This window comes from Erythrolamprus reginae, chromosome 2 (assembly GCF_031021105.1).
Source record: "Erythrolamprus reginae isolate rEryReg1 chromosome 2, rEryReg1.hap1, whole genome shotgun sequence".
NCBI lineage: Eukaryota > Metazoa > Chordata > Lepidosauria > Squamata > Dipsadidae > Erythrolamprus > Erythrolamprus reginae.
In genome coordinates this window covers 185125164-185147879 of record NC_091951.1, presented here as the reverse complement: position 1 = coordinate 185147879, position 22716 = coordinate 185125164, and the positions used below count along the sequence as shown (strand labels likewise).

At 36.3% G+C, this 22716-nt stretch overlaps 1 protein-coding gene across 5 annotated transcripts in view; it reads right to left on the bottom strand.

The window, feature by feature from the left end:
* VDR (vitamin D receptor) overlaps positions 1-22716 on the bottom strand; it is a 116806-nt gene that overhangs the window by 82606 nt on the left and 11484 nt on the right. For 3 of the 5 annotated variants that reach the window (XM_070740741.1, XM_070740740.1, XM_070740743.1), the window contains exon 2: positions 19202-19282. In XM_070740741.1, the coding sequence (XP_070596842.1) occupies positions 19202-19244 (43 nt within the window). In that variant the 5' untranslated portion in view covers positions 19245-19282. Of the gene's footprint in view, positions 1-10424; positions 10481-11854; positions 11995-19201; positions 19283-22716 lie in introns of those variants that run through there. The other 2 variants (XM_070740744.1, XM_070740745.1) reach the window with 2 other exon arrangements.

Here is a 22716-nt window from a genome sequence, read left to right as displayed (position 1 = left end):
TCAGAATACTATGCAGTATGGGAGAATTGGTATAAATGGATAGACAATAGAAATAGGAATTATAAATGTATGTACATAGAGTTAGAACGATTGTAAATAGAAGATATTTAATGTACTGATTATTGATTTAATTTGTATGTATAATGTCACAGACTTGTTAATTATGTGATAGAGGTGTGTAAAGAAAAATTGTATAATATACAAACAAACAAATAAATAAGGAATTCTTTTTGCAGCATCACTGTTATCAGGATGTACCTGAATTAAAAATATTTTCTGATAGAAGCAGAAAATCAAGAACCAAAACACTGATTACATATAAAAGTTTGAAAATATGGCCAAGTCTCTTTAATGCTTAATTTTGAGCCAATACTGATAAGCAGATATGAGATAGAAAGCATTTTGGAGAAAAAGATGCTAAATTGGGGGCAAAACACATGATACTTAAATCCATTTGGCAATTTCTGGTTTACCAGGAGTCCCAAATAGAGAAATTAATTCCTGGAACTAAGCCAGTGTACAACCAATGGAGGATGGGGATAGCATTGATCAGGTAGATGACAGTAACATGAATTAACAAGAACAAAATCAGGGTCTTCAGTACTCTTAATATTGAGGCTAAAATTTTTGAAAAATTAGTACTATCACAACAGGAACAGGAACGACACAGAAACAGAGATGGGAACAGACGCTTCAGGTTACAGCTCTTTGCATGATAGATTAATTACCACCTCATTTGTTGGTGTGCAAATGCATGCTAGAAAAACAGCTACAAATAGAAGGCAATGAAGACAGATACCCAACAAAAGGACCATGCAGCAGTAACTATATATTTTATAAAGAATGTAGTTAGGGTGCTGAGTGAACAAGACAGAACAGATCTTGGGAATAGTACGTTCTGTTATACAGACAGAGCAATAGAGGCATGCAGTGCCTTCCATTCTGGCCTTAGTTCCAAAATACGTACAGTGCAAAGTAATTGCCTATTTTTAACCTGCTAACCTAGATATTGCTGTAAATATATACCCACTGATAGGCAGAAGTTACCAATTCAAGAACTGTGACTTGGAAATGTACAATGTTAATTAGCAACAGGTTATCACACTCTGAAAATATAGGGAAATAAAGAGACAGAAAATGAAAGATTTCTACTCTATTAACAAAGAAGAAAAGATGTAATAAATTTCAATGCAAATTATATATTAATATTAATTCAATATTAGATATTAATCATTGCATGCATAGATGATTAATATCATACAAATCTCAAGCTTGTGCAGCAAGATTTCTATGCTAGATTTATCAGAGATCCCCAGTGACTTTCTTCTACGTTAAAAGACATTTGTAGGGCAAAGAAAGAATGTTTGACAACAGAGATGATCTAATCTTCATGCCTTTCCCTGGGCTGTTTATTCCACAACTCAGGCACTAATTTGCATGTGCATGTTATTTTTATTGCCATTTCCTCACTACAGTTGCTTTTCCACCCTTGTTGCATGTGTTCCATTCTCTTCCTTTTTCTTGTCAATCTTGCATCCACTTTGCCTTGCACTAAATTGGATTTACATTATTGTTCTGTTTTTATATATGCTGTGAGCTGCACCGAGTCCTCGAAGAGGCGTGGCATAAAAATCCAAACAAACAAACAAACAAATAAATAAATAAATAAACAAATAAACATACATACATACATACATACATACATACATACATACATACATACATACATATATACCCTTGGGTTTATCCCATCCAACACACTTATCTGCAACCAGAAATAAAAAACCTGGCTTGCAACTGTTGCACAAAACTACAGTTATAATTAACAAGGGCCAAAAATGCCTCCTAAAATTTTATTACAAATGGATTTCATTTGAAAACTAAACAGAAGATTTTTCCTGAGGGTTTTATGCAGGCAATATGATGACATATTGTGAGCTAAAATTGCTCTCGGTTGGATGCTCTCTTCAAAACAGCTACCAGCAGTCAAAGTCTAAAGAATCAAAGCTGACAGCAAATAAACAAATTCTGAGTAACAATCTGGTAAATCCCTCTATTTACCCTCTATATAGGGCAGAGGTATGAATAGTTTCCCTGAGACTACACAAAGCTCTGTAATACTATTTTCACCCCTTGAGATAAAAATGAACAATTACTGTAGAAAAATATGGATTTTCAGTAGAATATTTAAAATCTACAAATCTATTTTCAGATTAAAATGTAACATAAGGTTTGACCTTTAATAGTTCCAGGCATTAATATATATGTAAATGTTTTAGAACTCTAGGTAAAATGAACTAAGAAAAAGAAGTAATTTCAATGGCAACAAAAAAATAAAATATTTGATTTCCAATCACTAAATGCATTATTTCTGCAAGTTGCTTTTTGGCCCTCTCTGGAATAGCAGTGCTTTTTCCTTTTCCAATATAATTTCCATACTGAGTCACTACCATCTTATAACCCTGTTGATTAGCTGTACCATATTAGCCTTCAGTTGATATAGCTGAAAATAAATACAGAAACATAGAAACATAGAAGACTGACGGCAGAAAAAGACCTCTTGATCTATCTAGTCTGCCCTTATACAATTTTTTGTATTTTATCTTAGGATGGATATATGTTTAAATTCAGTTACTGTGGATTTACCAACCACATCTGCTGGAAGTTTGTTCGAAGGATCTACTACTCTTTCAGTAAAATAATATTTTCTCATGTTGCTTTTGATCTTTCCCCCAACTAACTTCAGATTGTGTCCCCTTGCTCTTATGTTCACTTTCCTATTAAAAACACTTCCCTCCTGAACCTTATTTAACCCTTTGACATATTTAAATGTTTCGATCATGTCCCCCCTTTTCCTTCTGTCCTCCAGACTATACAGATTGAGTTCATTAAGTCTTTCCTGATACGTTTTATGCTTAAGACCTTCCACCATTCTTGTAGCCGTCTTTGGACCCATTCAATTTTGTCAATATCTTTTTGTAGGTGAGGTTTCCAGAACTGAACACAGTATTCCAAATGTGGTCTCACCAGCGCTCTATATAGCGGGATCACAATCTCCCTCTTCCTGCTTGTTATACCTCTAGCTATGCAGCCAAGCATCCTACTTGCTTTTCCTACTGCCCGACCACACTGCTTACCCATTTTGAGACTGTCAGAAATCACTACCCCTAAATCCTTCTCTTCTGAAGTATTTGCTAACACAAATACAATACCCTGATTGAGGATTCCTTTTCCCCAAGTGCATTATTTTACATTTGGAAATATTAAACTGCAGTTTCCATTGCTTTGATCATTTATCTAGTAAAGCTAAATCATTTATTATATTACAGATGCCTCCAGGAATATCAACCCTATTGCACACTTTAGAGTCATCGGCAAATAGGCAAACCTTCCCTACCAAACCTTCCCCTATGTCACTCACAAACGTATTAAAAAGAATAGGACCCAGAATAGACCCTTGTGGCACACCGCTTGTAACTTGTCTCTGCTCAGAATACTCGCCATTAACAATAACTCTCTGATGTCTACGCTTCAGCCAGCTGCAAATCCACTGAACTATCCAGGGATTAAGTCCAATCTTCACTAATTTATCTATCAGCTCTTTATGTGGAACTGTATCAAAGACTTTGCTGAAGTCCAGATAGGCAATATCCACGGCACCACCTTCATCCAACACCTTTGTGACATAGTCAAAGAAATCAATGAGATTAGTCTGACATGATTTGCCTTCAGTACAGTACAGAACAGTTAAATTCAATGAAACATTTTATACCTCTTCAAAATCCCAGTTGAGTGACATACCTGATCCAAGCTTCAGTCTATATAAGTACAGTATTAGAAAGCTTATCTCCTGCCTTGTTAGTTAGAATCCACTACTGCAGATCACTATAACTTGAGGTCTACACATTTGACCAAAGAATCTCAGATCCAAGAGAAGCAAAAGAACCAAGATTCATTATTTTACATATAGTATATCTACAAATTAATGTAAAAATAGGGTGTATGTGGACTATACAGTGGCATGCTGAACATCTGATGAGACCGCGATAAGGCACCTTATCTCTGTGTGAAGGCAGAAATACACAAGTGTCTTTTAATCTAATGCTGACATGGTGGGTTTTTTTCCAATTAGACCAAATACTTAACAGGTGCTATAGAAATAGCAAAATCTAATTAAATAAAATAGAAAAAATACAAAAAAAAAGAGAGGAAGGGAGATGATCTAGGCAAGTAATATCCAGCAAAAAACCCTATTAGGATGTTTATCAACAGTTTGGATCAGGGGTGTCAAACTCATATCATCACAGCAGCATCACATGACATATCGGAACTTTTCCCCTCTTCATTAAACTAGGCTTGGGGATGTCCATCATGTGACGCATCCGGTCCGCAGGCCACGAGTTTGACAATCCTGATTTAGATTAACAAAAGGTTCATCTCCTTTTGATGCTTTCACAACCGGAATGAGCAATCTGTAATTCCCTCCAACTCTGTTTCTGTGAATTTTCCGAAGCCACTAAGATTGTATCGTTAAATCACTTCTCAGGGGTACTCTTGTTCTTTGTTTTAAATAAGCCTTTCAAGCAGGTAAATTTAATGCACCTTGTTAAAAAAAATAATAACCCCTAAAATAAAGATCAGCCTCTCACTGATATCATAGGACACTTGTAAACCTTCAGGGACAAAAACAGAAAGGTAACTCAAGAGAGACCACTCTTCAGAAATTAGCTATACCTGTACATTTGAGCTGCAAGACCTGTGCAGTAACATTCTGTAACCACTTTTTTGGTAACTGTATCCTATAATTTGACCAATTAATCATCTGCATGATCCATTACTGACTCTTCTGTAGCTAGAAGTGATATATGATGCCTATGTACTGAGTGCACTATCAGTAAGCTGCATTAACATGCTGACTGATCAAAATACTTTTCCTTATATTGAAAATAATTTCAAGAACTGATACCATGTCTGAACTGAGACTCTAGTGTATGTTAGGCGCCTGACTACCTTCCACAGCCCTGATACTCCTACAGCAACCATAGCCCAGCCTCCTTGTTCCTAATTCTTAATTATTTAAATGTCAAAGTATGAACCAGGGAATGGGGCATTTTATTTCCCATTAGAATTAATAAAGCGTTTCATTACCCAAACTAGGTAATAACATCAATGCTACAGATGATGGACTAGCACTGATGTTACCTAGTTTGGGTAATGAAATATCTGTGAGAAAACAGCCAAGCTCAGAGAGCACCAAGGACCCCTCATTTCAACCCCGAGCTTCAAATATTCTCCTTTATTAATTCTACTGGGCAATAAAATACTCCGTTCACTGGTCCATACTAACACACACCAAGTAGAATTCCCAATACAATCAGAAATCTTGCATATAAAAATATCCAAGTGCATAAAAAATTCTGCTCCTTTTTGTGACAATCTGGATAGAAGTCATAGAGATTGAGATGATTTGGGGATTAAAAAGATGAAACTGACTAATTTGCTGTAATGGTATAAGCATCAGTTTAGAGACCATGAGAACTGTGAGTTCTAGTCCTGCCTTAGGTATGGAAGCTGACCACTTTTTCTCAGCCCAATTCATATGAAGGGTTGCTGTTGAAGGGAAATAGGAGGAGAAAGAAGAATTAAATATTGTTCACTGCCTTCAGTTATTTATAAAAATAATAAAGGTAGAATAAAAAATACAGGACAGATGTGTCTTTTTTTTACTAGCATATGCTTCTGAACAAGGTAGAAGATATAAAGTAGTATGCACACTTCTGTACAATAACAGTGCTCCTAAATTTCCAATTTCAAGATTTTTTTACCAGATCCAATTGCCCTGAAAATTAATGAAACCAACTTAGTTGCTGCTAAAGGCCACCAGTTTTAAACTCCTTAAATCCAAAATAGGTTAAGACTTTTAGGATGAGGCGGTCATATGCAGAAGACCATTGTATGCAAGGTTTTTTTTTTCTAGAGATACAACACCATGAGTGATTGCATTCTGGACATTATTTTAATGAAACTATAGCTCACGTTACTGTTTATCAGGCATTATTATTTCAGAAAATATTGCAAACCCAGATTTATGGAGAACTACTAAGTTCTTCTACTGATGACTCAACATAACAAAAACGTTCTCAGCTCTTCAGCTCCATTCATTTTTTTAAATATAAAATTGAATGATCCTAACTTGCCTTACATTTCCAAGTCTTTAATTCTCAACTGTCCTTACAAGTGCTTCTGCCTACTTTCATATTCAGGGTTGCGATTTTATCTTTGCTATTTTGTTCCCAAGACTGCAGCATAAATGTTGTATTTGTTTTTGTACAATGTCACTTAATAAAGCATCATGCAACCAAGGATTGCCCCACCCCCACCATAACAATGCATTTTTCTACATGTAGCTGCAATTCAGATGTGCACTGGAATACAAAATGAAGATGACACATGAACCCAAATTAAAAATGTAGGCCTGTTTACCCATAAAAATACATTTAGAAAATAGAAAAAGAACTAGCCTGATAGAAGGCACATGCAACATTTTACTAGGAATATGCACAGTAACACTCCTATCTATTTGTTCCAACATATATAGATATACTGTACAGTTTACAGGATACACACCTTGTGCACCTCTCAATGGGAAATAGAATGCATTATAAATTTTGTTCTTTTCTTTCTCAGTCAAAATATAGAAGTTTTGACATTCTAAATTCCTCAATTATCAACAAGTGAATTGTTCATCTAATGCAAGGGTGTCATACTTGCATTGTCACGTTATATACAGTATCATGTTTTTTCCCTTTGCTAAAAGAGCGGGGAATGTGTGTGTGTGGCTAGCACTTGGTGCATCCAGGCTGAGGGCCTGCGATTTTGTCACCCCATTCTAATATATACCGTAACTGCAGCCTATTTTGACAACAAAACAAAGGTTTACCAAATACTTTGGGAATCAATAAACGGCTTGCTTTTTTGTATAATTTACACAGACAAATAGATAATTTCAGTTTATTGAAGATTTCTAGGCACTCCAGAGAATTTTTTTATTTTATTTTACCATGCCTTAGTTATGCAATTTTGAAGAAGGGAATGAATTTCAAATCTTTGTCTTCTACTGTCGATATTTCTCCCAACCCTGTAAGAGCCGAACCTCATAAAGTAAGAACCAAGTGAAGCCTGGTAGAATTGTTATGTAAACATGGAACACGTGTCTGTGACTCTTAAAGCCAGAAAAAAAAAAGATCAAAGGTCCTTTGATTTGCCAGGGTGGGAGGAAAAGACCTAGGCTTGATTTCTAAGTAGGCAAATCTTCCACTTTTTTTTTTGTAAAATAACCCATTTAGCCTTGAGGAGTGTAAAAATCTGCTGCTGTAATTTAATTAGAGTACTGACTGTAGGGCTCAGTTTCTAAAGACCTGAGATTTATTGCGAACTCTTGACAACTTATTTCTCTGTTATTATTTATTTTCATAGAATCTCCTAAAAAGGAAAAGACTGATAACATACCTTCCAAATTCTATGCAAAGAACTGCATCAGCATCTTGGAATCACATTATCTTATATAGTAGCAAGCAATTCTAGATTCTAGCACTTATGCTTCCTTTAGTACCAATTTTGCTACACCAAAACTGGAAACCCAACTGTGAAATTCAACCACCTCATCTGCACTCTTCCGTGGTTTTCACCCTTCCAGATTCTGATTAAGACTAGAGTGGCAACTTTTCAGTAGTTTGAAACTGGCAAGAAAAGAAGTATTATTTGTGAAGGTACACTCATCTTGTTTTTATCACCAAGACCAGAACTGTCATTATATCTCCGAGACCGCCTTCTGCTGCACGAATCCCAGCGACCGATTAGGTCCCACAGAGTGGGCCTTCTCCGGGTCCCGTCAACAAAACAATGTCGGTTGGCGGGCCCCAGGGGAAGAGCCTTCTCTGTGGCGGCCCCGACTCTCTGGAACCAGCTCCCCCCAGAGATTAGAACTGCCCCTACCCTCCTTGCCTTACGCAAACTCCTTAAAACCCACCTTTGTCGTCAGGCATGGGGGAACTGAGATATCTCCCCTGGGCCTATATAATTTATGTATGGTATGTTTGTAGGTATGTCTGCTTAAAAATGGTTTTTTTTAACTATTTTAAATTTAAAATTGTAAATTATTAGATTTGTCAGGAATTGTTTTTATTGTAATGTGAGCCGCCCCGAGTCTACGGAGAGGGGCGGCATACAAATCAAATCAAATCAAATCAAATCAAATCAAATAAATAAATAAATAAATATTTGCAACTGGACCACCCTAATCAAATGGAAATAGAATGGAATCGTAAATGAAAACATTTATTGTGAAATTACTTTTCCAAAATCTTTGTACATGCAAATGGTTGCTAAATGAGGCAGGTGCTAAACAAAAAATACCTATAACCTTATATATTTTCTTATATTACGGAGGCATCTATGTTGAAGAACATCGTGCAATTAATTCTGAATTAAAATCAGAATGGATACATATTAAAATGTATAAGGCAATGATAGTGTCTTTATTATTTTATATGTATATTTTATTACATTTATATAATGCTCTTCATCCAGAAATCACAAAGCAATCTACAGCAAAGCTCAATTAAGAATAAGGGAAAAAACATTACAATAGAAAAAATAATAATCTAAAGGAAAAACATTAAGCTGAGGTCTAAGGCAGAAATTACCTCTTAGAGATTTCAAACATAAAAAAGGCATGCCAGGCTTATAGTGTAATATGACAAGGGAATGAAATGGGAAGAACACAAGAAACTAACATTTATAAGACTATTTTTCCCAAAACGTTTGCATTAGATAGAATCAATATGCTCTGCTGACTCAGTTAATAGTAGGTGCTGCTTTTCGGCTGTATCTCTATTTATATGCAATTCAGTGCTTCACTTTAGCAGTATGGAAGGACTAAATCAAATTTGGACTTCAGCTCCTATACCCCAGAAGGCTCTTCTATAGTTACACATGCCATCCACATTTAGAACTCTTTTTGTTGCAAAATATTTCAAAGCAAAAGCCTTTCTTCAAACCAGTGTCATTGCAAATATTTACAGCTACTACATGTATCACATATGCTTATTGTCTTGTGGTCATGAAATGTCCTATTTAATGGAAAGTTTTTTCAAGAGGCTTTGCTGCATTTAAAACATAGCCAATTTATTAATCACAATCTGAAATTTTGCATTTACACTATGCTTATTATAAATAGAAATTTTGGAATAATGTACTGTACACTCTTCGTTCTAATGTTAGCTTTGGAACATTCATCAATTTAATGATGCTGCATTATTCCTATTGAAATTTGTTTGGTTGTTGCATTGCAAATTATAATGTCATTTTGCTTAACAGTCATTTAAAAAGAAATGTTAAAAATTCCCAATGTAACCTAGTTGGAGGAAAACATGCAAATTTTGTGTATTTTGGACTAAAAACTTGCCATGTCCGTCCCTCTCTAACAGATTCCGGACCTGCATTGAAGGACAAAAGATTCCCATGTGTGCTTAGAATTAAGATTGTTCTTCCTACATCACTTAGGAACCCAACTGATGGACACTGACTTCCTAATTTAAATATTTAAAGTATTTCCCTTTTTCTTAGAAACAGAACAAAACAACAAGTTAACAATAATGTTGAACTTTGTGCACTCAGTCATAGTTGCAGGCATTCTTCACTTTTTGCCAAGAACATTTATTTTCTTGACAGCAGTCCCTATTAGACAGTATGGTGTAGTAGTTAAGGCATCAAGCTAGAAACAAACAAACAACCTCCCATGAGCTCCAGTTCTGTTCTAGGCATGAAGCCAGATGGGTGACTTGGGCCAGTCACTCTCTCTCAGCCCTAGGAAGGTGGCAAAGGCAAACCACATCAGAAAAGCCTTCCTAAAAGAACCTCTCTCCAGGACTTAAAAACTGACATGAAGGTACACAAAAACAATGTGCCCTACTAGACTAGAAGAAGCAAACTTTTAAGAAGAAAAAGTATGGTAAAAATTATGTTTATCCCTATTTTCAAACATTAACATTCAATGAGAAAGTTAATCGCTTCAACTAGTAGTTTTCTGTGTATGATATGACTGTATGTATGTTTTTTATATATTGGGGCTCCTTGTTTTTAGACTTTTTAAAATGTATTATTGTTATTTTAGAGTTTAACTATTAGATTTGTCATTATATATTGTTTTTATCATTGCTGTGAGCCGCCCCGAGTCTACGGAGAGGGGCGGCATACAAATCTAATAAATAATAATAATAATAATAGTAATAGTAATAACAATAATAATAATAATTACGCTACAATCATTTGAGAAACATTAAAATCAACCTTCACTTTCTGTTATTAAAGGTTTATATTGGAGGCTGATTTGAGTTAAAGTAGAAACAAGATTAAAAACTTACCTGCAGTTAGGCACGGGACTTAGGCACACCTCTTTTGAACTGTGCATTCGGTGAATGACTGCTTGATCCCACTGGACAGGCAATTTACATTCTGATAAGAATAACTGTCAGGTGACTCAGAGGCATGGCAAAAAGCCCCACCTGCCAATTGCTAATTTCTTTTCTAGCATTGCTTCTGAGGACATTAATCTGGTTCTGTTATGCTCAGGTTGGATTCCAGATAAGAATCTCCTGGGCTTTTATTCACCCATTCAATAAACATCATTATAAAATAAAGATGCTCGTTGTGGGGGAGACATTTTCACAAATACATAAGAACATTTGTATGCAGCCCCTCTACGGAGAGGGGCAGCATACAAATCCAATAAATTATTTATTATTATTATTATTATTATTATTATTATTATTATTATTATTATTATTATTATTCTGTACAGAAGTTTCCTATGTTTCTTATGACTTAAATGGGCTCAATTTTGAAAAATCATTCCAAATGCATATTATCAGCAGCAATGATCATACTATAAAAATTGTTTTTACCCTATCTAAAAAATGGTCATGCATTTTGACTAATTTGTCTTTGAAGACAGCAAATAAATTTCAGAGCAATTGTTATTAGAGCCTGTGAAACTTCCAAATAAATCAAATTACTTCTGAAGCTTTGTCTCCATTTAATGCCAGGAATTACTCATTAAGTAAAGGGGGGAGGGAGCAAAGTTGTGCCCATAAACACTTCAATAGATCACAACATCTGTTAACATTTTGCAACATTTTACAAAGAATCCTAAATGCATTAGTCATTCATTAAAACTGCAAGCCATGTTACAACCCGTTTTAACAAGCATATCTTGCAAAGCAAGGCTCTTGTCAATATATATATACTGTTTTTCACATATACCAGCGTTCTATTCCATATCCAATTCTTGGTATGTGCTGCAAATCTAACAGATCCCAAACTTTGAACTTGATACCATTTGGCATCGTTTCAAGGAGGGGGAAAATTAGTAATAGTGCTATAATAATAAAATCATATATCATATATAAAATCAATAAAATAAACTTCTTTGCACATTCCTTCCGCCTCTCCAGTCATAGCTAAACATTAAATGCAGGCACACAGAGTAAAATTCTGCCTTTTGTGTCAGCAGTGACAGTTTACTTCAAAGCAATATTCTTCCTAGCCCCTTAATTAAAGAAAGGGATCCCTTCCATATCACAGAAAATCTCGCAGTTGTTTTTTCCTTTTTAAATCTCTTTAGCTGCTCTAGGATTCCTTATTTCTCCAAATTACAGAAAGCAGGTATGGAACACTGAGAGCTATCCAGTGCTCCTTCCTCCGTTAGAAACAACAGAGCCCTGATTTTTCCAATAATTTAAACATTAGGGTTTGGGTTTTTTTAAAAAGGAAGCTGAATCAATTTATTTCTGACCTTCAGTTCATTGGAAATAACAACAAAGCCGGTTTCGAGAATATTTTTCTTTCGAATGACAAAGTTTCCAAGAAGATCAGGCTATTTTCTTTCTGGAAAGATTTCTTGTCCTACTCCACACCTCCTGTCTTCCGGGCTTCAAGTTAACCATTACAGCAGCCGCGATTAAATACGCCCTTCTCCCTGTTCCCTAGTCGCTGTCTTATTCCTTAGGCGTTTCTCTCTTCCCGTATGGATTGCTCAGAGCTTATCGCAGATCACTCCCTGGATCCAGCTTCTCTGGTTGCAGCGCTTGCAAAACTCCTGGTTGCAACGCTGCTGACACTTTACCAGGTTCCCCCACACACACACACAATTACAGAAGCTTTTTAAAAACAAGAGTTAACTGTACTAGATGAGTGGGAAGGATTGGGTGGGGAGGTCAATTGAGTCCCCCCCCCCCTACATTTTTAAAATGTCTTTCTTTTTTATTTATTCTTATTTATTTATTTATTTTGTCCAATACACACTGGGGGTTTTAGTGGGTATATATCTATATACACATAGTAAAATACATGATGAAGGTTATAGAGGAGATACTCATAGTAAAATATATCTAAGAAATAATAGAAAAGAAGGTATAGTAATAGAACATAACAATGAAAGAATAGAAGAAGAGATATAGGAATAGAAGAAAGGTATAGGAGATATAGGAGAGCAATACACAACTTCCTCTAGTCTAAAGCAAGCTTTCAGATTCCCTTAAAAAAACAACAACAGGTAAATGCACATTGAAATAGATCCAGAACAAAATATGGATAAGGTCGAAAGGGAGACAGCAGTGTTGGCTTTGTTTTGATTTTTACAAAAATGTTTTGATATAATTCCTGAACACAAAGTCAGACGGAAGCTACTGGGAAACTCTTGCGCACGCTCCTGTTGGTAAGCCAGAGAGATAGAAGATAAGCACTGATTGGCTTATGGCATCTTCTGAGAATCCTAAACTTGTAAATGGAGACACACAACAATGCTCAAGAGCCAGCTGATTTTTGGCCCTCGCAGATGCTCTGGGAGGGTGTTTTTGGCTTCCAGAGGGACTCAGGGGTGGGTGGAGGGTGTTTTTAGCCTCCCCCAGCTCCAGGAAAACCTTTGGAGCCTGGGGAAGGTGAAACACAAGCCTACTGGGCCCACCAGAAGTTGGGAAACCGGCTGTTTCTGGCCTCCAGAAGGCCCCCGGGGGCAGGGGAAGCTGTTTTCACCCTCCCCAGGCATTGAATTATGGGTGTGGGCACTCGCACATGGGCAATAGTACACGCACACGATCTTTCGGCACCCGAGGAAAAAAAGATTTACCATCACTGCTCTATCACATAATTTCCTGTGGGGCATCTAAAAAAATATCTGCCTTTTCTTAGGCTTTCAGAGATATTGTCACAGGTCAGTATAGGTGGTCTTTGACTTACAAGAGTTCATTTAGTGACCATTCAAAGTTACAACAGCACTGAAAAATGTGGCTTATAACTGTTTTTCATAGTTACGATCTTTGCACTATGCCCATGGTCACATGATCAAAATTTAGATGCTTGGCTTATGATGGTTGCAGTGTATGATTCCCTTTTGCAATCTACTGACAAGCAAAGCAATAGGGAAGCCAGATTCACTTAACAACCAGGTTACTGACATCAACTGCAGTGATTCACTTAATGGGGGCAAGAAAAGTCATAAACTCACTTAACAACAGAAATTTTAGCCTCAATTCTGGTCGTAAGTCTGAAAAAATGCTGGGATGAAAGAAGGAAAGCGGATCTGGACATCAACTGGGATCCCATCTAAGACACACAACCCCATCATGCCAATAGTCACTTGTAAAATTATGCCACCTCTTACCAGTCCCACCTCATTCAGGACCATATTACATTGTTGTGGTTAGCTCTGGCCCAGCTCCTGCCCCAAGCAATGTGGAGGTGGATGTGGGGGAGACATCCACATGCCACAGGCCTGTTTTGCTTCCTGTAGAATCTGTCTCCTCTGACCAAGGAAGCGTGAGTGACAGGGAAGAGGGGAGTTTGGCAGACAGGCCAGGAGGAGATCAATCATCCGTATCATCCCTGGATTCTGAACAACAATTAATGACACATCCACGCATGCGTAGAGTGATGCATAGGAGACAACAACTGAAGGATTATTACAAGAGAAAATGAGGCCACCTGTGGTTGGGTGGGGCTGCTGTAATTAGTGCTACAGATAAAAGTGCAGCTTGGTGTTTTAGCCTCATGGCAGTTTATCTGATTCATTGTTTCGTCAAGATCGTGGTTTTTGTGCTGTTCAAGATTGTGTGTGGACTCTCTGGACTTTAGAATTGGACTCAATTTCTCAGTTATTGGGTGAGCAATTGGATTGCATTCCACCTGTGCCTTGTGTGTACCAGAAAATCCCTTTGACATTTAAAAAGGGAGCTGTTTCTGTTTTTCTGTTGATAAAAACTTTTGGGTTTTCCTTTTATCGTGTGGTGTGTGTCCTCCTGGATTAATTACCCTGTAATTACGGGCGGTTGAAACATGCCGGCAGAACGTACATAAAGCAGTAATAATATACATGAATCACCATTATAAATTCAGCTCCAGTGCATTTGGAATTCTGGTTAGGTGGCAACACTAGATTATGTGTTCTGTTCATCAAAGGTATTTTAAACCATAGGACCACTGAGAATGAAATCAGTCAGATGACCTAAGTAAGATGTTCTACATTTTTACCTAAATATGAAATCTATTTCTGCTTAGAAACAGCTTCTGGACTTTATGCTCAAAACAGAAAAGAATGAAACTTTGGTCTTAGGTTTAGATTACTTGATTACAGTAACTTTATTGTTACAGAAATGTAAAACAAAAAGGTGAGGTCATACTTTGTATTCCACTAAACTGAAATAAATTGAAGTCACTTTTTAATCACTTTCTTTCCTTTTCTTTTTGCCATGCACTCCTTTCTCAGCTGATCTTTATTTCCATTTTTAAATATGAAATCCATTTACTTTTACTTTTTGCCTTTTCACTTTATCTTTTTGTGTATGGCTATAGTGGGATCACTAAAAAACTACCAGTACTTTTATTCTCATGTAATTTTTGGAAATCTTCCACTAATAGAATGGAAAGTCATACCTCAAATCAGAGCCTCCTAAGGAATTTGCCTGTATATGTTGCTGCTTAAAAAAATAAATTTCTAATTTTATGGAAAAAAGCAGAAATGTTAAAAGCAATAAAAATTTTCTTTTTATGGTTTGATAGGATTACCAGAAAAAATGGAAGATGATATAATCTAGGCCTTTTACAAACTTTTTGAATAAAGTAGAACTATTACGTAAAATTAAACTTCAACCACAAGCACATATCATCAGATTTTTCCCTCAAAAGCAATTAAAAGCTGGAATAATTACAATCGAAACTACTCTGTCCTTTTTTTTTTACCTCTTAATAGTTATAAACAGATTCTTTACATATAGTCCAAGGTCAGGAAAGCAACAATTCTACTCCATGTATAAACAACCACAATGAAGAAATATGCCAACAAAATGTTTAGATTCTAAGCATTCTATACCAAACCATAATGCTACATTACATATGTTTTAACTTCTAATAAATACATATTCATCTCAAATAAATCCCTATTTAGGATGGGATAGCACTCCCAGAAAAGATCAGCATCTCACCTTTATAGTAGAAGTCCCTATATTACAACAGAAATAATCCTAAAAAGAGGTATCTGACTATAATCCTAAAAATAAAAATAATCCTAAAAAGATCACACCAAGACAACTAGACACAAGAACAGTTTTTCTCCGAACGCCATCACTCTACTGAGTTCAACACTGTCAAACTTTTTACTAAGTCTGCACTTCTATTTCTACTAGTTTTTTCTCATCATTTCTATCACCCATTTCCTCCCACTTAGGACTTGTTGCTAGTATCCTAAGGTTTTTATTAATATTGATTGTTTTTTCATTGCTTAATTGACCTCTATGACAATCATTAAGTGTTGTACTCATGATTCTTGACAAATCTATATTTTCTTTTATGTACACTGAGAGCATATGCACCAAGACAAATTCCTTGTGTGTCTAATCACACTTGGCCAATAAAGAATTCTATTCTGTTCGGTTCGGTTCTAATGAAACATACTACATTTAAATGTATGTCTGCACATAAATGCTTAATCAACACTATCTCACAAATCTTGAAAAAACATTCAGATTTTTAAAACTGTTGAATTCTGATAACTTCCCAAGCTAAGCTGACAGATTTTTGCATGACACATTAACTTGGCTGGTAAAACTGAACATACATGCCACCTTCTTGCTCCAAACCTTTATACTTCCTTAATCTTGGCAGTTATCATTTATTTCTACAGTTAAGTAGATGAGACGCAGCTGCTACCTTAGGTGAACCTGAAGTAGAATTTAATATTATAGTTTACCTATAATAGGTTTCAGATTCTGGAAAATGCTATATAGAACAGGTGAGAATTCTGTATTTACCATGCAAGAGTCTCTGATCATGTTTAAGGCACCACATAGAAAGGATTAAAGTTTAATCAAGCAGATAGGTTTAATATGACATGTAAGCTCCCTACCAAAGCCCTCCTGGATAAAGTCTCAGTACCACAGAGACGACTTTAATTACCATAATCAGTAAATCAGCAGCTAAGGTGAGGCAGATATTGGGCAGAGAGAAGGATGCTTTAGCAATAGAACAGTATTATTAGAATTTCTTCCCAGAAAAGAAGTCCTGCCAATAAGCAAAGCGCTTTCTTTATTTCCTAATGCTTTTAAAATTATTAATCTGTTTTGTCTTAACAAATACAAGCTATTTATATACCATATAGTGGATGCTGAAGTAGTTTATTATTATTATTTTCTTAATATTACTTTTCAACTACAGCAGTATAAGGCAATATAAACAAACCAAGTACTGTATTTTTCACACTGTAAGAGGCACCAGACTATAAGATGCACATTAGCTTTAGAGGAGAATAACAAGGGAAAAAGAAATCTGCTTTTGGTGCCATTTACCAACACCGCTACCAATCTCTGCTGCTGCCATTTTCAGGCGGCATTCGGCGGCAGCATGATTCCTACTACCTAGAACAGCTGATCGGCGGTATTCCAGGAGGCTGATCCAATAGCTGCTCATAAGTGAAAGCTCCAGCAGCTAATGGCAGCAGTGATGACATGTGATAGCAAATACCATTGCCACACCAACCCTCTTCCTCCACTGCAATGTTCACTCTATAAGATGCACAGACATTACTACCCACTTTTTTGGGTGTGTGTGTGTCTTATAGTGCAAAAACTATGGTAAACCCTTTAGCCAGTGGAAGGTTTCTTGGGATGGCAATAGCAATAGCACTTAGACTTATATACTGCTTAACAGTGCTTTACAGCCCTCTCTAAGTGGCTTTTACAGAGTCAGCATATTGCCCCCCAAAATTTAGGTGCTCATTTTATCCACCTCGGAAGGATGGAAGGCTGAGTCAACCTTGAGCCTGGTGAGATCGGAACTGCCAAACTGTAGGCAGCCGGCAGTCAGCAGAAGTAGCCTGTACTACTGCACTCTAACCACCGTGCCACTGTGGCTCAATCTAACATACATCATGAATAGGTGTGTATGTCAGATAGATTGCACATTGTTCCCTCTAGCTCAGGGGTGGGAAACAGGGTTTCTTCAAAGGCCGGATCAGCATTGTAGTTGTTCTCCACAGGCCGGGTATGGAAAAAAGGAATGGATAAAGATAATATGCATACCTCATACTATTATTCTTGAGATTTATGTTTTTAAGGGTTAACAATATGCAGTATCCAAATATCAACTGAAGTAGATCCCTGTAAGGAGAGGAATATATCTCCACCTATTGTTTGCAAACAGCTTAGGGCAGTGGTGGCAAACGGCTACAGGTGGCATCCGGAGCCATATCTGCTGGCACGCGAGTTGTTGCCCTAGCTCAGCCCCAATGTGCATGTATGTGCCAGCCAGCTGATTTGGGGTTTGCACAGAGGCTCTGGGAGGGCATTTTGGCTTCCAGAGAGACTCCGGGGAAATGAGGAAGGGTATTTCTACCCTCCTCCAGCTCCAGGGAAGCCAAAAGTCTACGGAGAGGGGCGGCATACAAATCTAATAAATGAATGAATGAATGAATGAATAAACAAATAAACACAAGCCTACTGGGTCCACCAGAAGTTGGGAAACAGGCCATTTCTGGCCTCCAGAGGGCCTCCGGGGGGTGGGGGAAGCTGTTTTCACCCTCTCCCGGCATTGAATTATGGATGTGGGCACTCGCGCAAGTGCAATAGTGTGCACACACATATTTTCGGCACCGAGGGAAAAAAGATTTGCCATCACTGCCCTAGGGATGCTTGGTTGCCTAGTGGGAGAAACAAAATGATAGACACAAGATGCCTCTAGCGTGATCCAATACATGGGTAATCTTACATTAGGGAGGAACATCATAGCCAACTATGCCATTAAATAAATATCTGATTAGTTCATGATTAGTTCATTAGTTCATCTATTTGAATAATTAACCTATGTGTGAAAGAGTTGATATGTTTAAAAGAACACTGCCATCCTCACAAATTCTGCCATCCTTTATATTATGATTTTGGACATAATTATTGGTTCAAATGTCAAGACATGAACTGCTGTGTTAGTCTCTGAGCTTAATATAACAATAAATAAATCACATATCTTTTAGTCTTTGAATGAGGGAAACAGGATAAATTTGATCAATTCTACTAAACCTGTCTTTACAAATAGTTGCTATGAAGTGATGAAAATTCATCAATGCATCAGTACCAGAATTAATTAAACCTAAATATATGGATTAGTTAGAAGAAATATGCAAGTACTTTCATAACTTTTTAAAGAATAGGCTAGTCTAGTGGCATTTGAATTTTTATAATTTAATTTTAGATGTAAATTGCTCCAAAGATCACTCTTGAAAGAGTACAAATATTTTAAAGAAACAAGAGTATAGAATAAAATAAAAGAGCAAATCAACTGTCCAAATATAATACACCTCTAAATAAAACATAGATTAGCCAAAGAACACAGATCTTTCATTTCATTCTTGACCTTACAGTCAAGAATTTGGCTCTGTACCCAAAGGTCAGAGCCAAATTACACAAGCACGCTCTCGTGCACACCTCCATGTATGTATGCTGTTGTGAGGTTGTTTAGGGAATTATACAGAAAACACCAAAACAGAACACAAGTAAATAAGTTGCCCTATTATTTTACAGGTATGCCAAAAAAAGATACAAAGATCATTTAAGTTAACCAAAATAACAATATAATCATAATTAAATACCAATGTTCTTACCAATGTTATTTTGAAGCTTTGAAGAAGAGATGCAGTAAGCCATGTGCCAATCTAATCTTGTGTTGTCCAAGGAGGCAAATTCTGAAATTACAAAATATAAATCAGATATGTATTTTTCCAGAGTTTTCAGACAATATTAAGCTGGAGCAGAGAGTCCAGGTGAGCAAGTAAAACCCAATTAATAAAAATTGAACAATATGCTGTTTAGTTGAATTTAGCATATACAAACTTTTTTGCCATTTTCTAGTGCCATTTTCAAAGTTGCCTATTGTAGTTATGTGACCTTGGGATGTGCAACTGGGTGTCAACACAAGTCAGTTGTCAAATGCCCAAAATGCAATAATCTGGTCACAGATGTGGTGATGGTGCAGGAGTTTGGAGACAGGTTATAAGTAGCTTTTTAAAATCCCATTGTAGCTTCAAATGGTCATTAAACAACTAGTCATAAGTCAAGTACTGCCCATACATAAACAAAATTGCCATCAATTACATACATGGATTTTGTACTTTAAAGAAAATCAGTACATTAAACTCTCTATCATTTCCTTGGATTTTTAAAATGTAACAGTTCTGAACAGGCACACATATTAAATGATTTACATTTAAAATTTCAATCCCGAATCAATTACTATTTGAGAATTCTTTCATAATGTTTAAATTATTTTAAGGAAGAATACAAACTCATCCAGCTTTTGTAACATCTAAATGTTATTCTTCAGTCAAAACCTTACAGTCAAGAAGTACCGTATATCTTCTCAAGCATACCATTAGGTAGGCATATGTACATTTACCAACCTAACAAAGTGAACTATACATTTAATAAATAAAATACTGTATAACATTAAAAGTTACAGCATTGTTTACATTTTAGAAGGCTCCTTCTTGATTTCCCCGCACCCCAAATTCCTTTAATTGTACAAGACCATTTTAACTAAAATTTAAAGTTCATAAAGACTGGCAGAAAGTAGCTGATAGTGAGATATTTAGACAAAAATCTCAGTTTATAAAGATTACTAATGAGAAAGATTCCGATTTTAAATAAACAATACAATTAGAATAGAAAATTATTTTCATCATTTACAGATTGATTTTTTTTCTAAACATCAATTCCCCAGATCACCAGACTCAATTAAGTAACTTATGATAAGGCATAATTGCCATAATTATGGGCTTGTTTGTTTTGCTTACAATTAATATGACACAACCTACACTCCTTGCTATTTGCCTCCCTATTAGGTTTCCAATGTCATCGTATTTGGCACTGTAGAGTATTCATCTAAAATTGAACCCAAAACTTTTCGAGATGCTTAATTTACAAGCCAAATTTATATTTCAAATCATGGTGCGTGTGAAAAAGCCATTTCCGAAAACCATGTATCGAAGTAAATTTAACACCTTTAGCACTTTGCTCTGTCTTATCAGGTTGGACTTTTGTTCTGGCTTATCTTGCCATTTATATTCCTTAGAATCCAAACAAACAATTCCTTTTTCCATTCCTAAAAGTACAGAAAGTTCCCGACCTAATGAACAGCCTGTTCACTGAGACTACAAGAAGTGCTCATAAAATGGGAAAATGCTAATAATTAAAACGTTTTTCTCAATAAAGCAAATAAGTAGATGCCCAAATTATACACATGTATTTCACATCTGAGTACAGGTAGTCCTCAAATTACAACAATTGAGACTAGAATTTCCATGGTTTAAGCAAGGCAGTTAAGTGACTCACACCCAATTTTATGACCCATGGTTGTTAAACAGTTATAAAGATACAGTGGTGCCTCTACTTATGAACTTAATTCGTTCCATGACCAGGTTCTTAAATAGAAAACTTTGTAAAAAGAAGCAATTTTTCCCATAGGAATCATTGTAAAGCAAATAATGCATGCAATTGGGGAAACCACAGGGAGGGTTGAGGCCTTGTTTCCTCCCAGGAGATTCCTAGAGAGGCCCCACGGAGGCTTCTCCCCGCCTTTACCGGCCCTGTTTCCTCCCAGGAAATTCCTAGAGAGGCCCCATGGAAGCTTCTCCCTGCCTTTTCCGGTTACAGTTTCGGAGGCTTGGGTTTGTAAGTGGAAAATGGTTCTTGAGAAGAGGCAAAAAAATCTTGAACACCCAGTTCTTATCTAGAAATGTTCGTAAGTAGAGGCGTTCTTAGGTAGAGGTACCACTATAATACCACGGTTGTTAAGTGAATATGCCTCCGGTTGGATGGCAATCACACAATCCCAGGAGGCTGCATAAACAAATGCCTACTTGCCAACCGCATAAATTTTGATCATGTGGACACAGGGATTGTGTGACAGTTATAACGGTGAGGTACCATTTATACATCACTTTTTTCAGGGCTCGGGTAACTTCAAATGGTTGCTAAATAAATGGTTGTAAATTGAGGGATACTTGTATACACACTGTGTACCACATACTTCGACTATAGATTTATATAACTGAACTGAACTGAATAGGGCTTATCCTGACCAAGCTGACTTTTTTCTTTTTTATATAGTACTTTCAGTACTTGAAAATACTATTAGACCTTGCTCATTTCACATTATACAGGTAGTCCTTGGCTTACAACAGTTCATTTAGTGACCATTCAAAGTTACAGCACCATTGAAAAAAGTGACTTATGATAGTTTTTCACACATTTCATTCCCATTTACTTTCAAATGCTAGACAACTGATTCATATTTATGATGGTTGCTTTGTCCCTGAGTCATATGATTGCCTTTTGCGGCCTTCTGACAAGCAAAGTAAATGGAGAAACCAGATCCACTTAATGGTGTAACTAATTTAACAGCCACAGTGATTCACTTAACAAATTTCTATTAACATAAATTTTGGCCTCACTTATATTCATACTATCTGTATTTATATACAAAATGAATGTAGCATATGCATAAAAAAGGACAAATGGGAGATAGCTACCCAGTGAAGGGCTACCAAAATTTTTACTACCACACTGTGGCCGTGGCTTATGCAGGAAGTCCTGCATTTTCTTTCAACATCTTTCAGTGCAAATTGGGTCCTCTGGGGTGGAGCTCCATTTTCACTACCCCACTGCATTCCCCCCCCAAGTCCGGGCAGTGGCCCACCCCTGTAGCTACCCCAATAATAAATAGACTGCCTACAAATACAGTATAATAAATAACAGAGAGAGCAAGATTTAATTTTCAAAAAGTGGAAATACTTTAAAACTCTCTTTTTGCAATTGGATTGGTTCCATAAGTTCCAATAAGTACTATTGTTTCAAAGGAATTACAAAAACAAGGGCAAAGTCTCGCAAATTTGGTTGAATTTTATAACTTTAATTTAAAAAAAAAACTTAAAGAAACAAAATTTGCAATACTTGCTGGCCTTATTTTAAATTGCTGGTGAAATATGACTTAGAACTTGAACAAATTATAGACCGTATTGCAAAACTAGCAAAAAACAATTCTAGATTGACCAAGTTAAATGCTATATCATATGCTGGTTGTGATCTACAGATTTAGGAAAAGTAGAAAATTCCAAGGTGC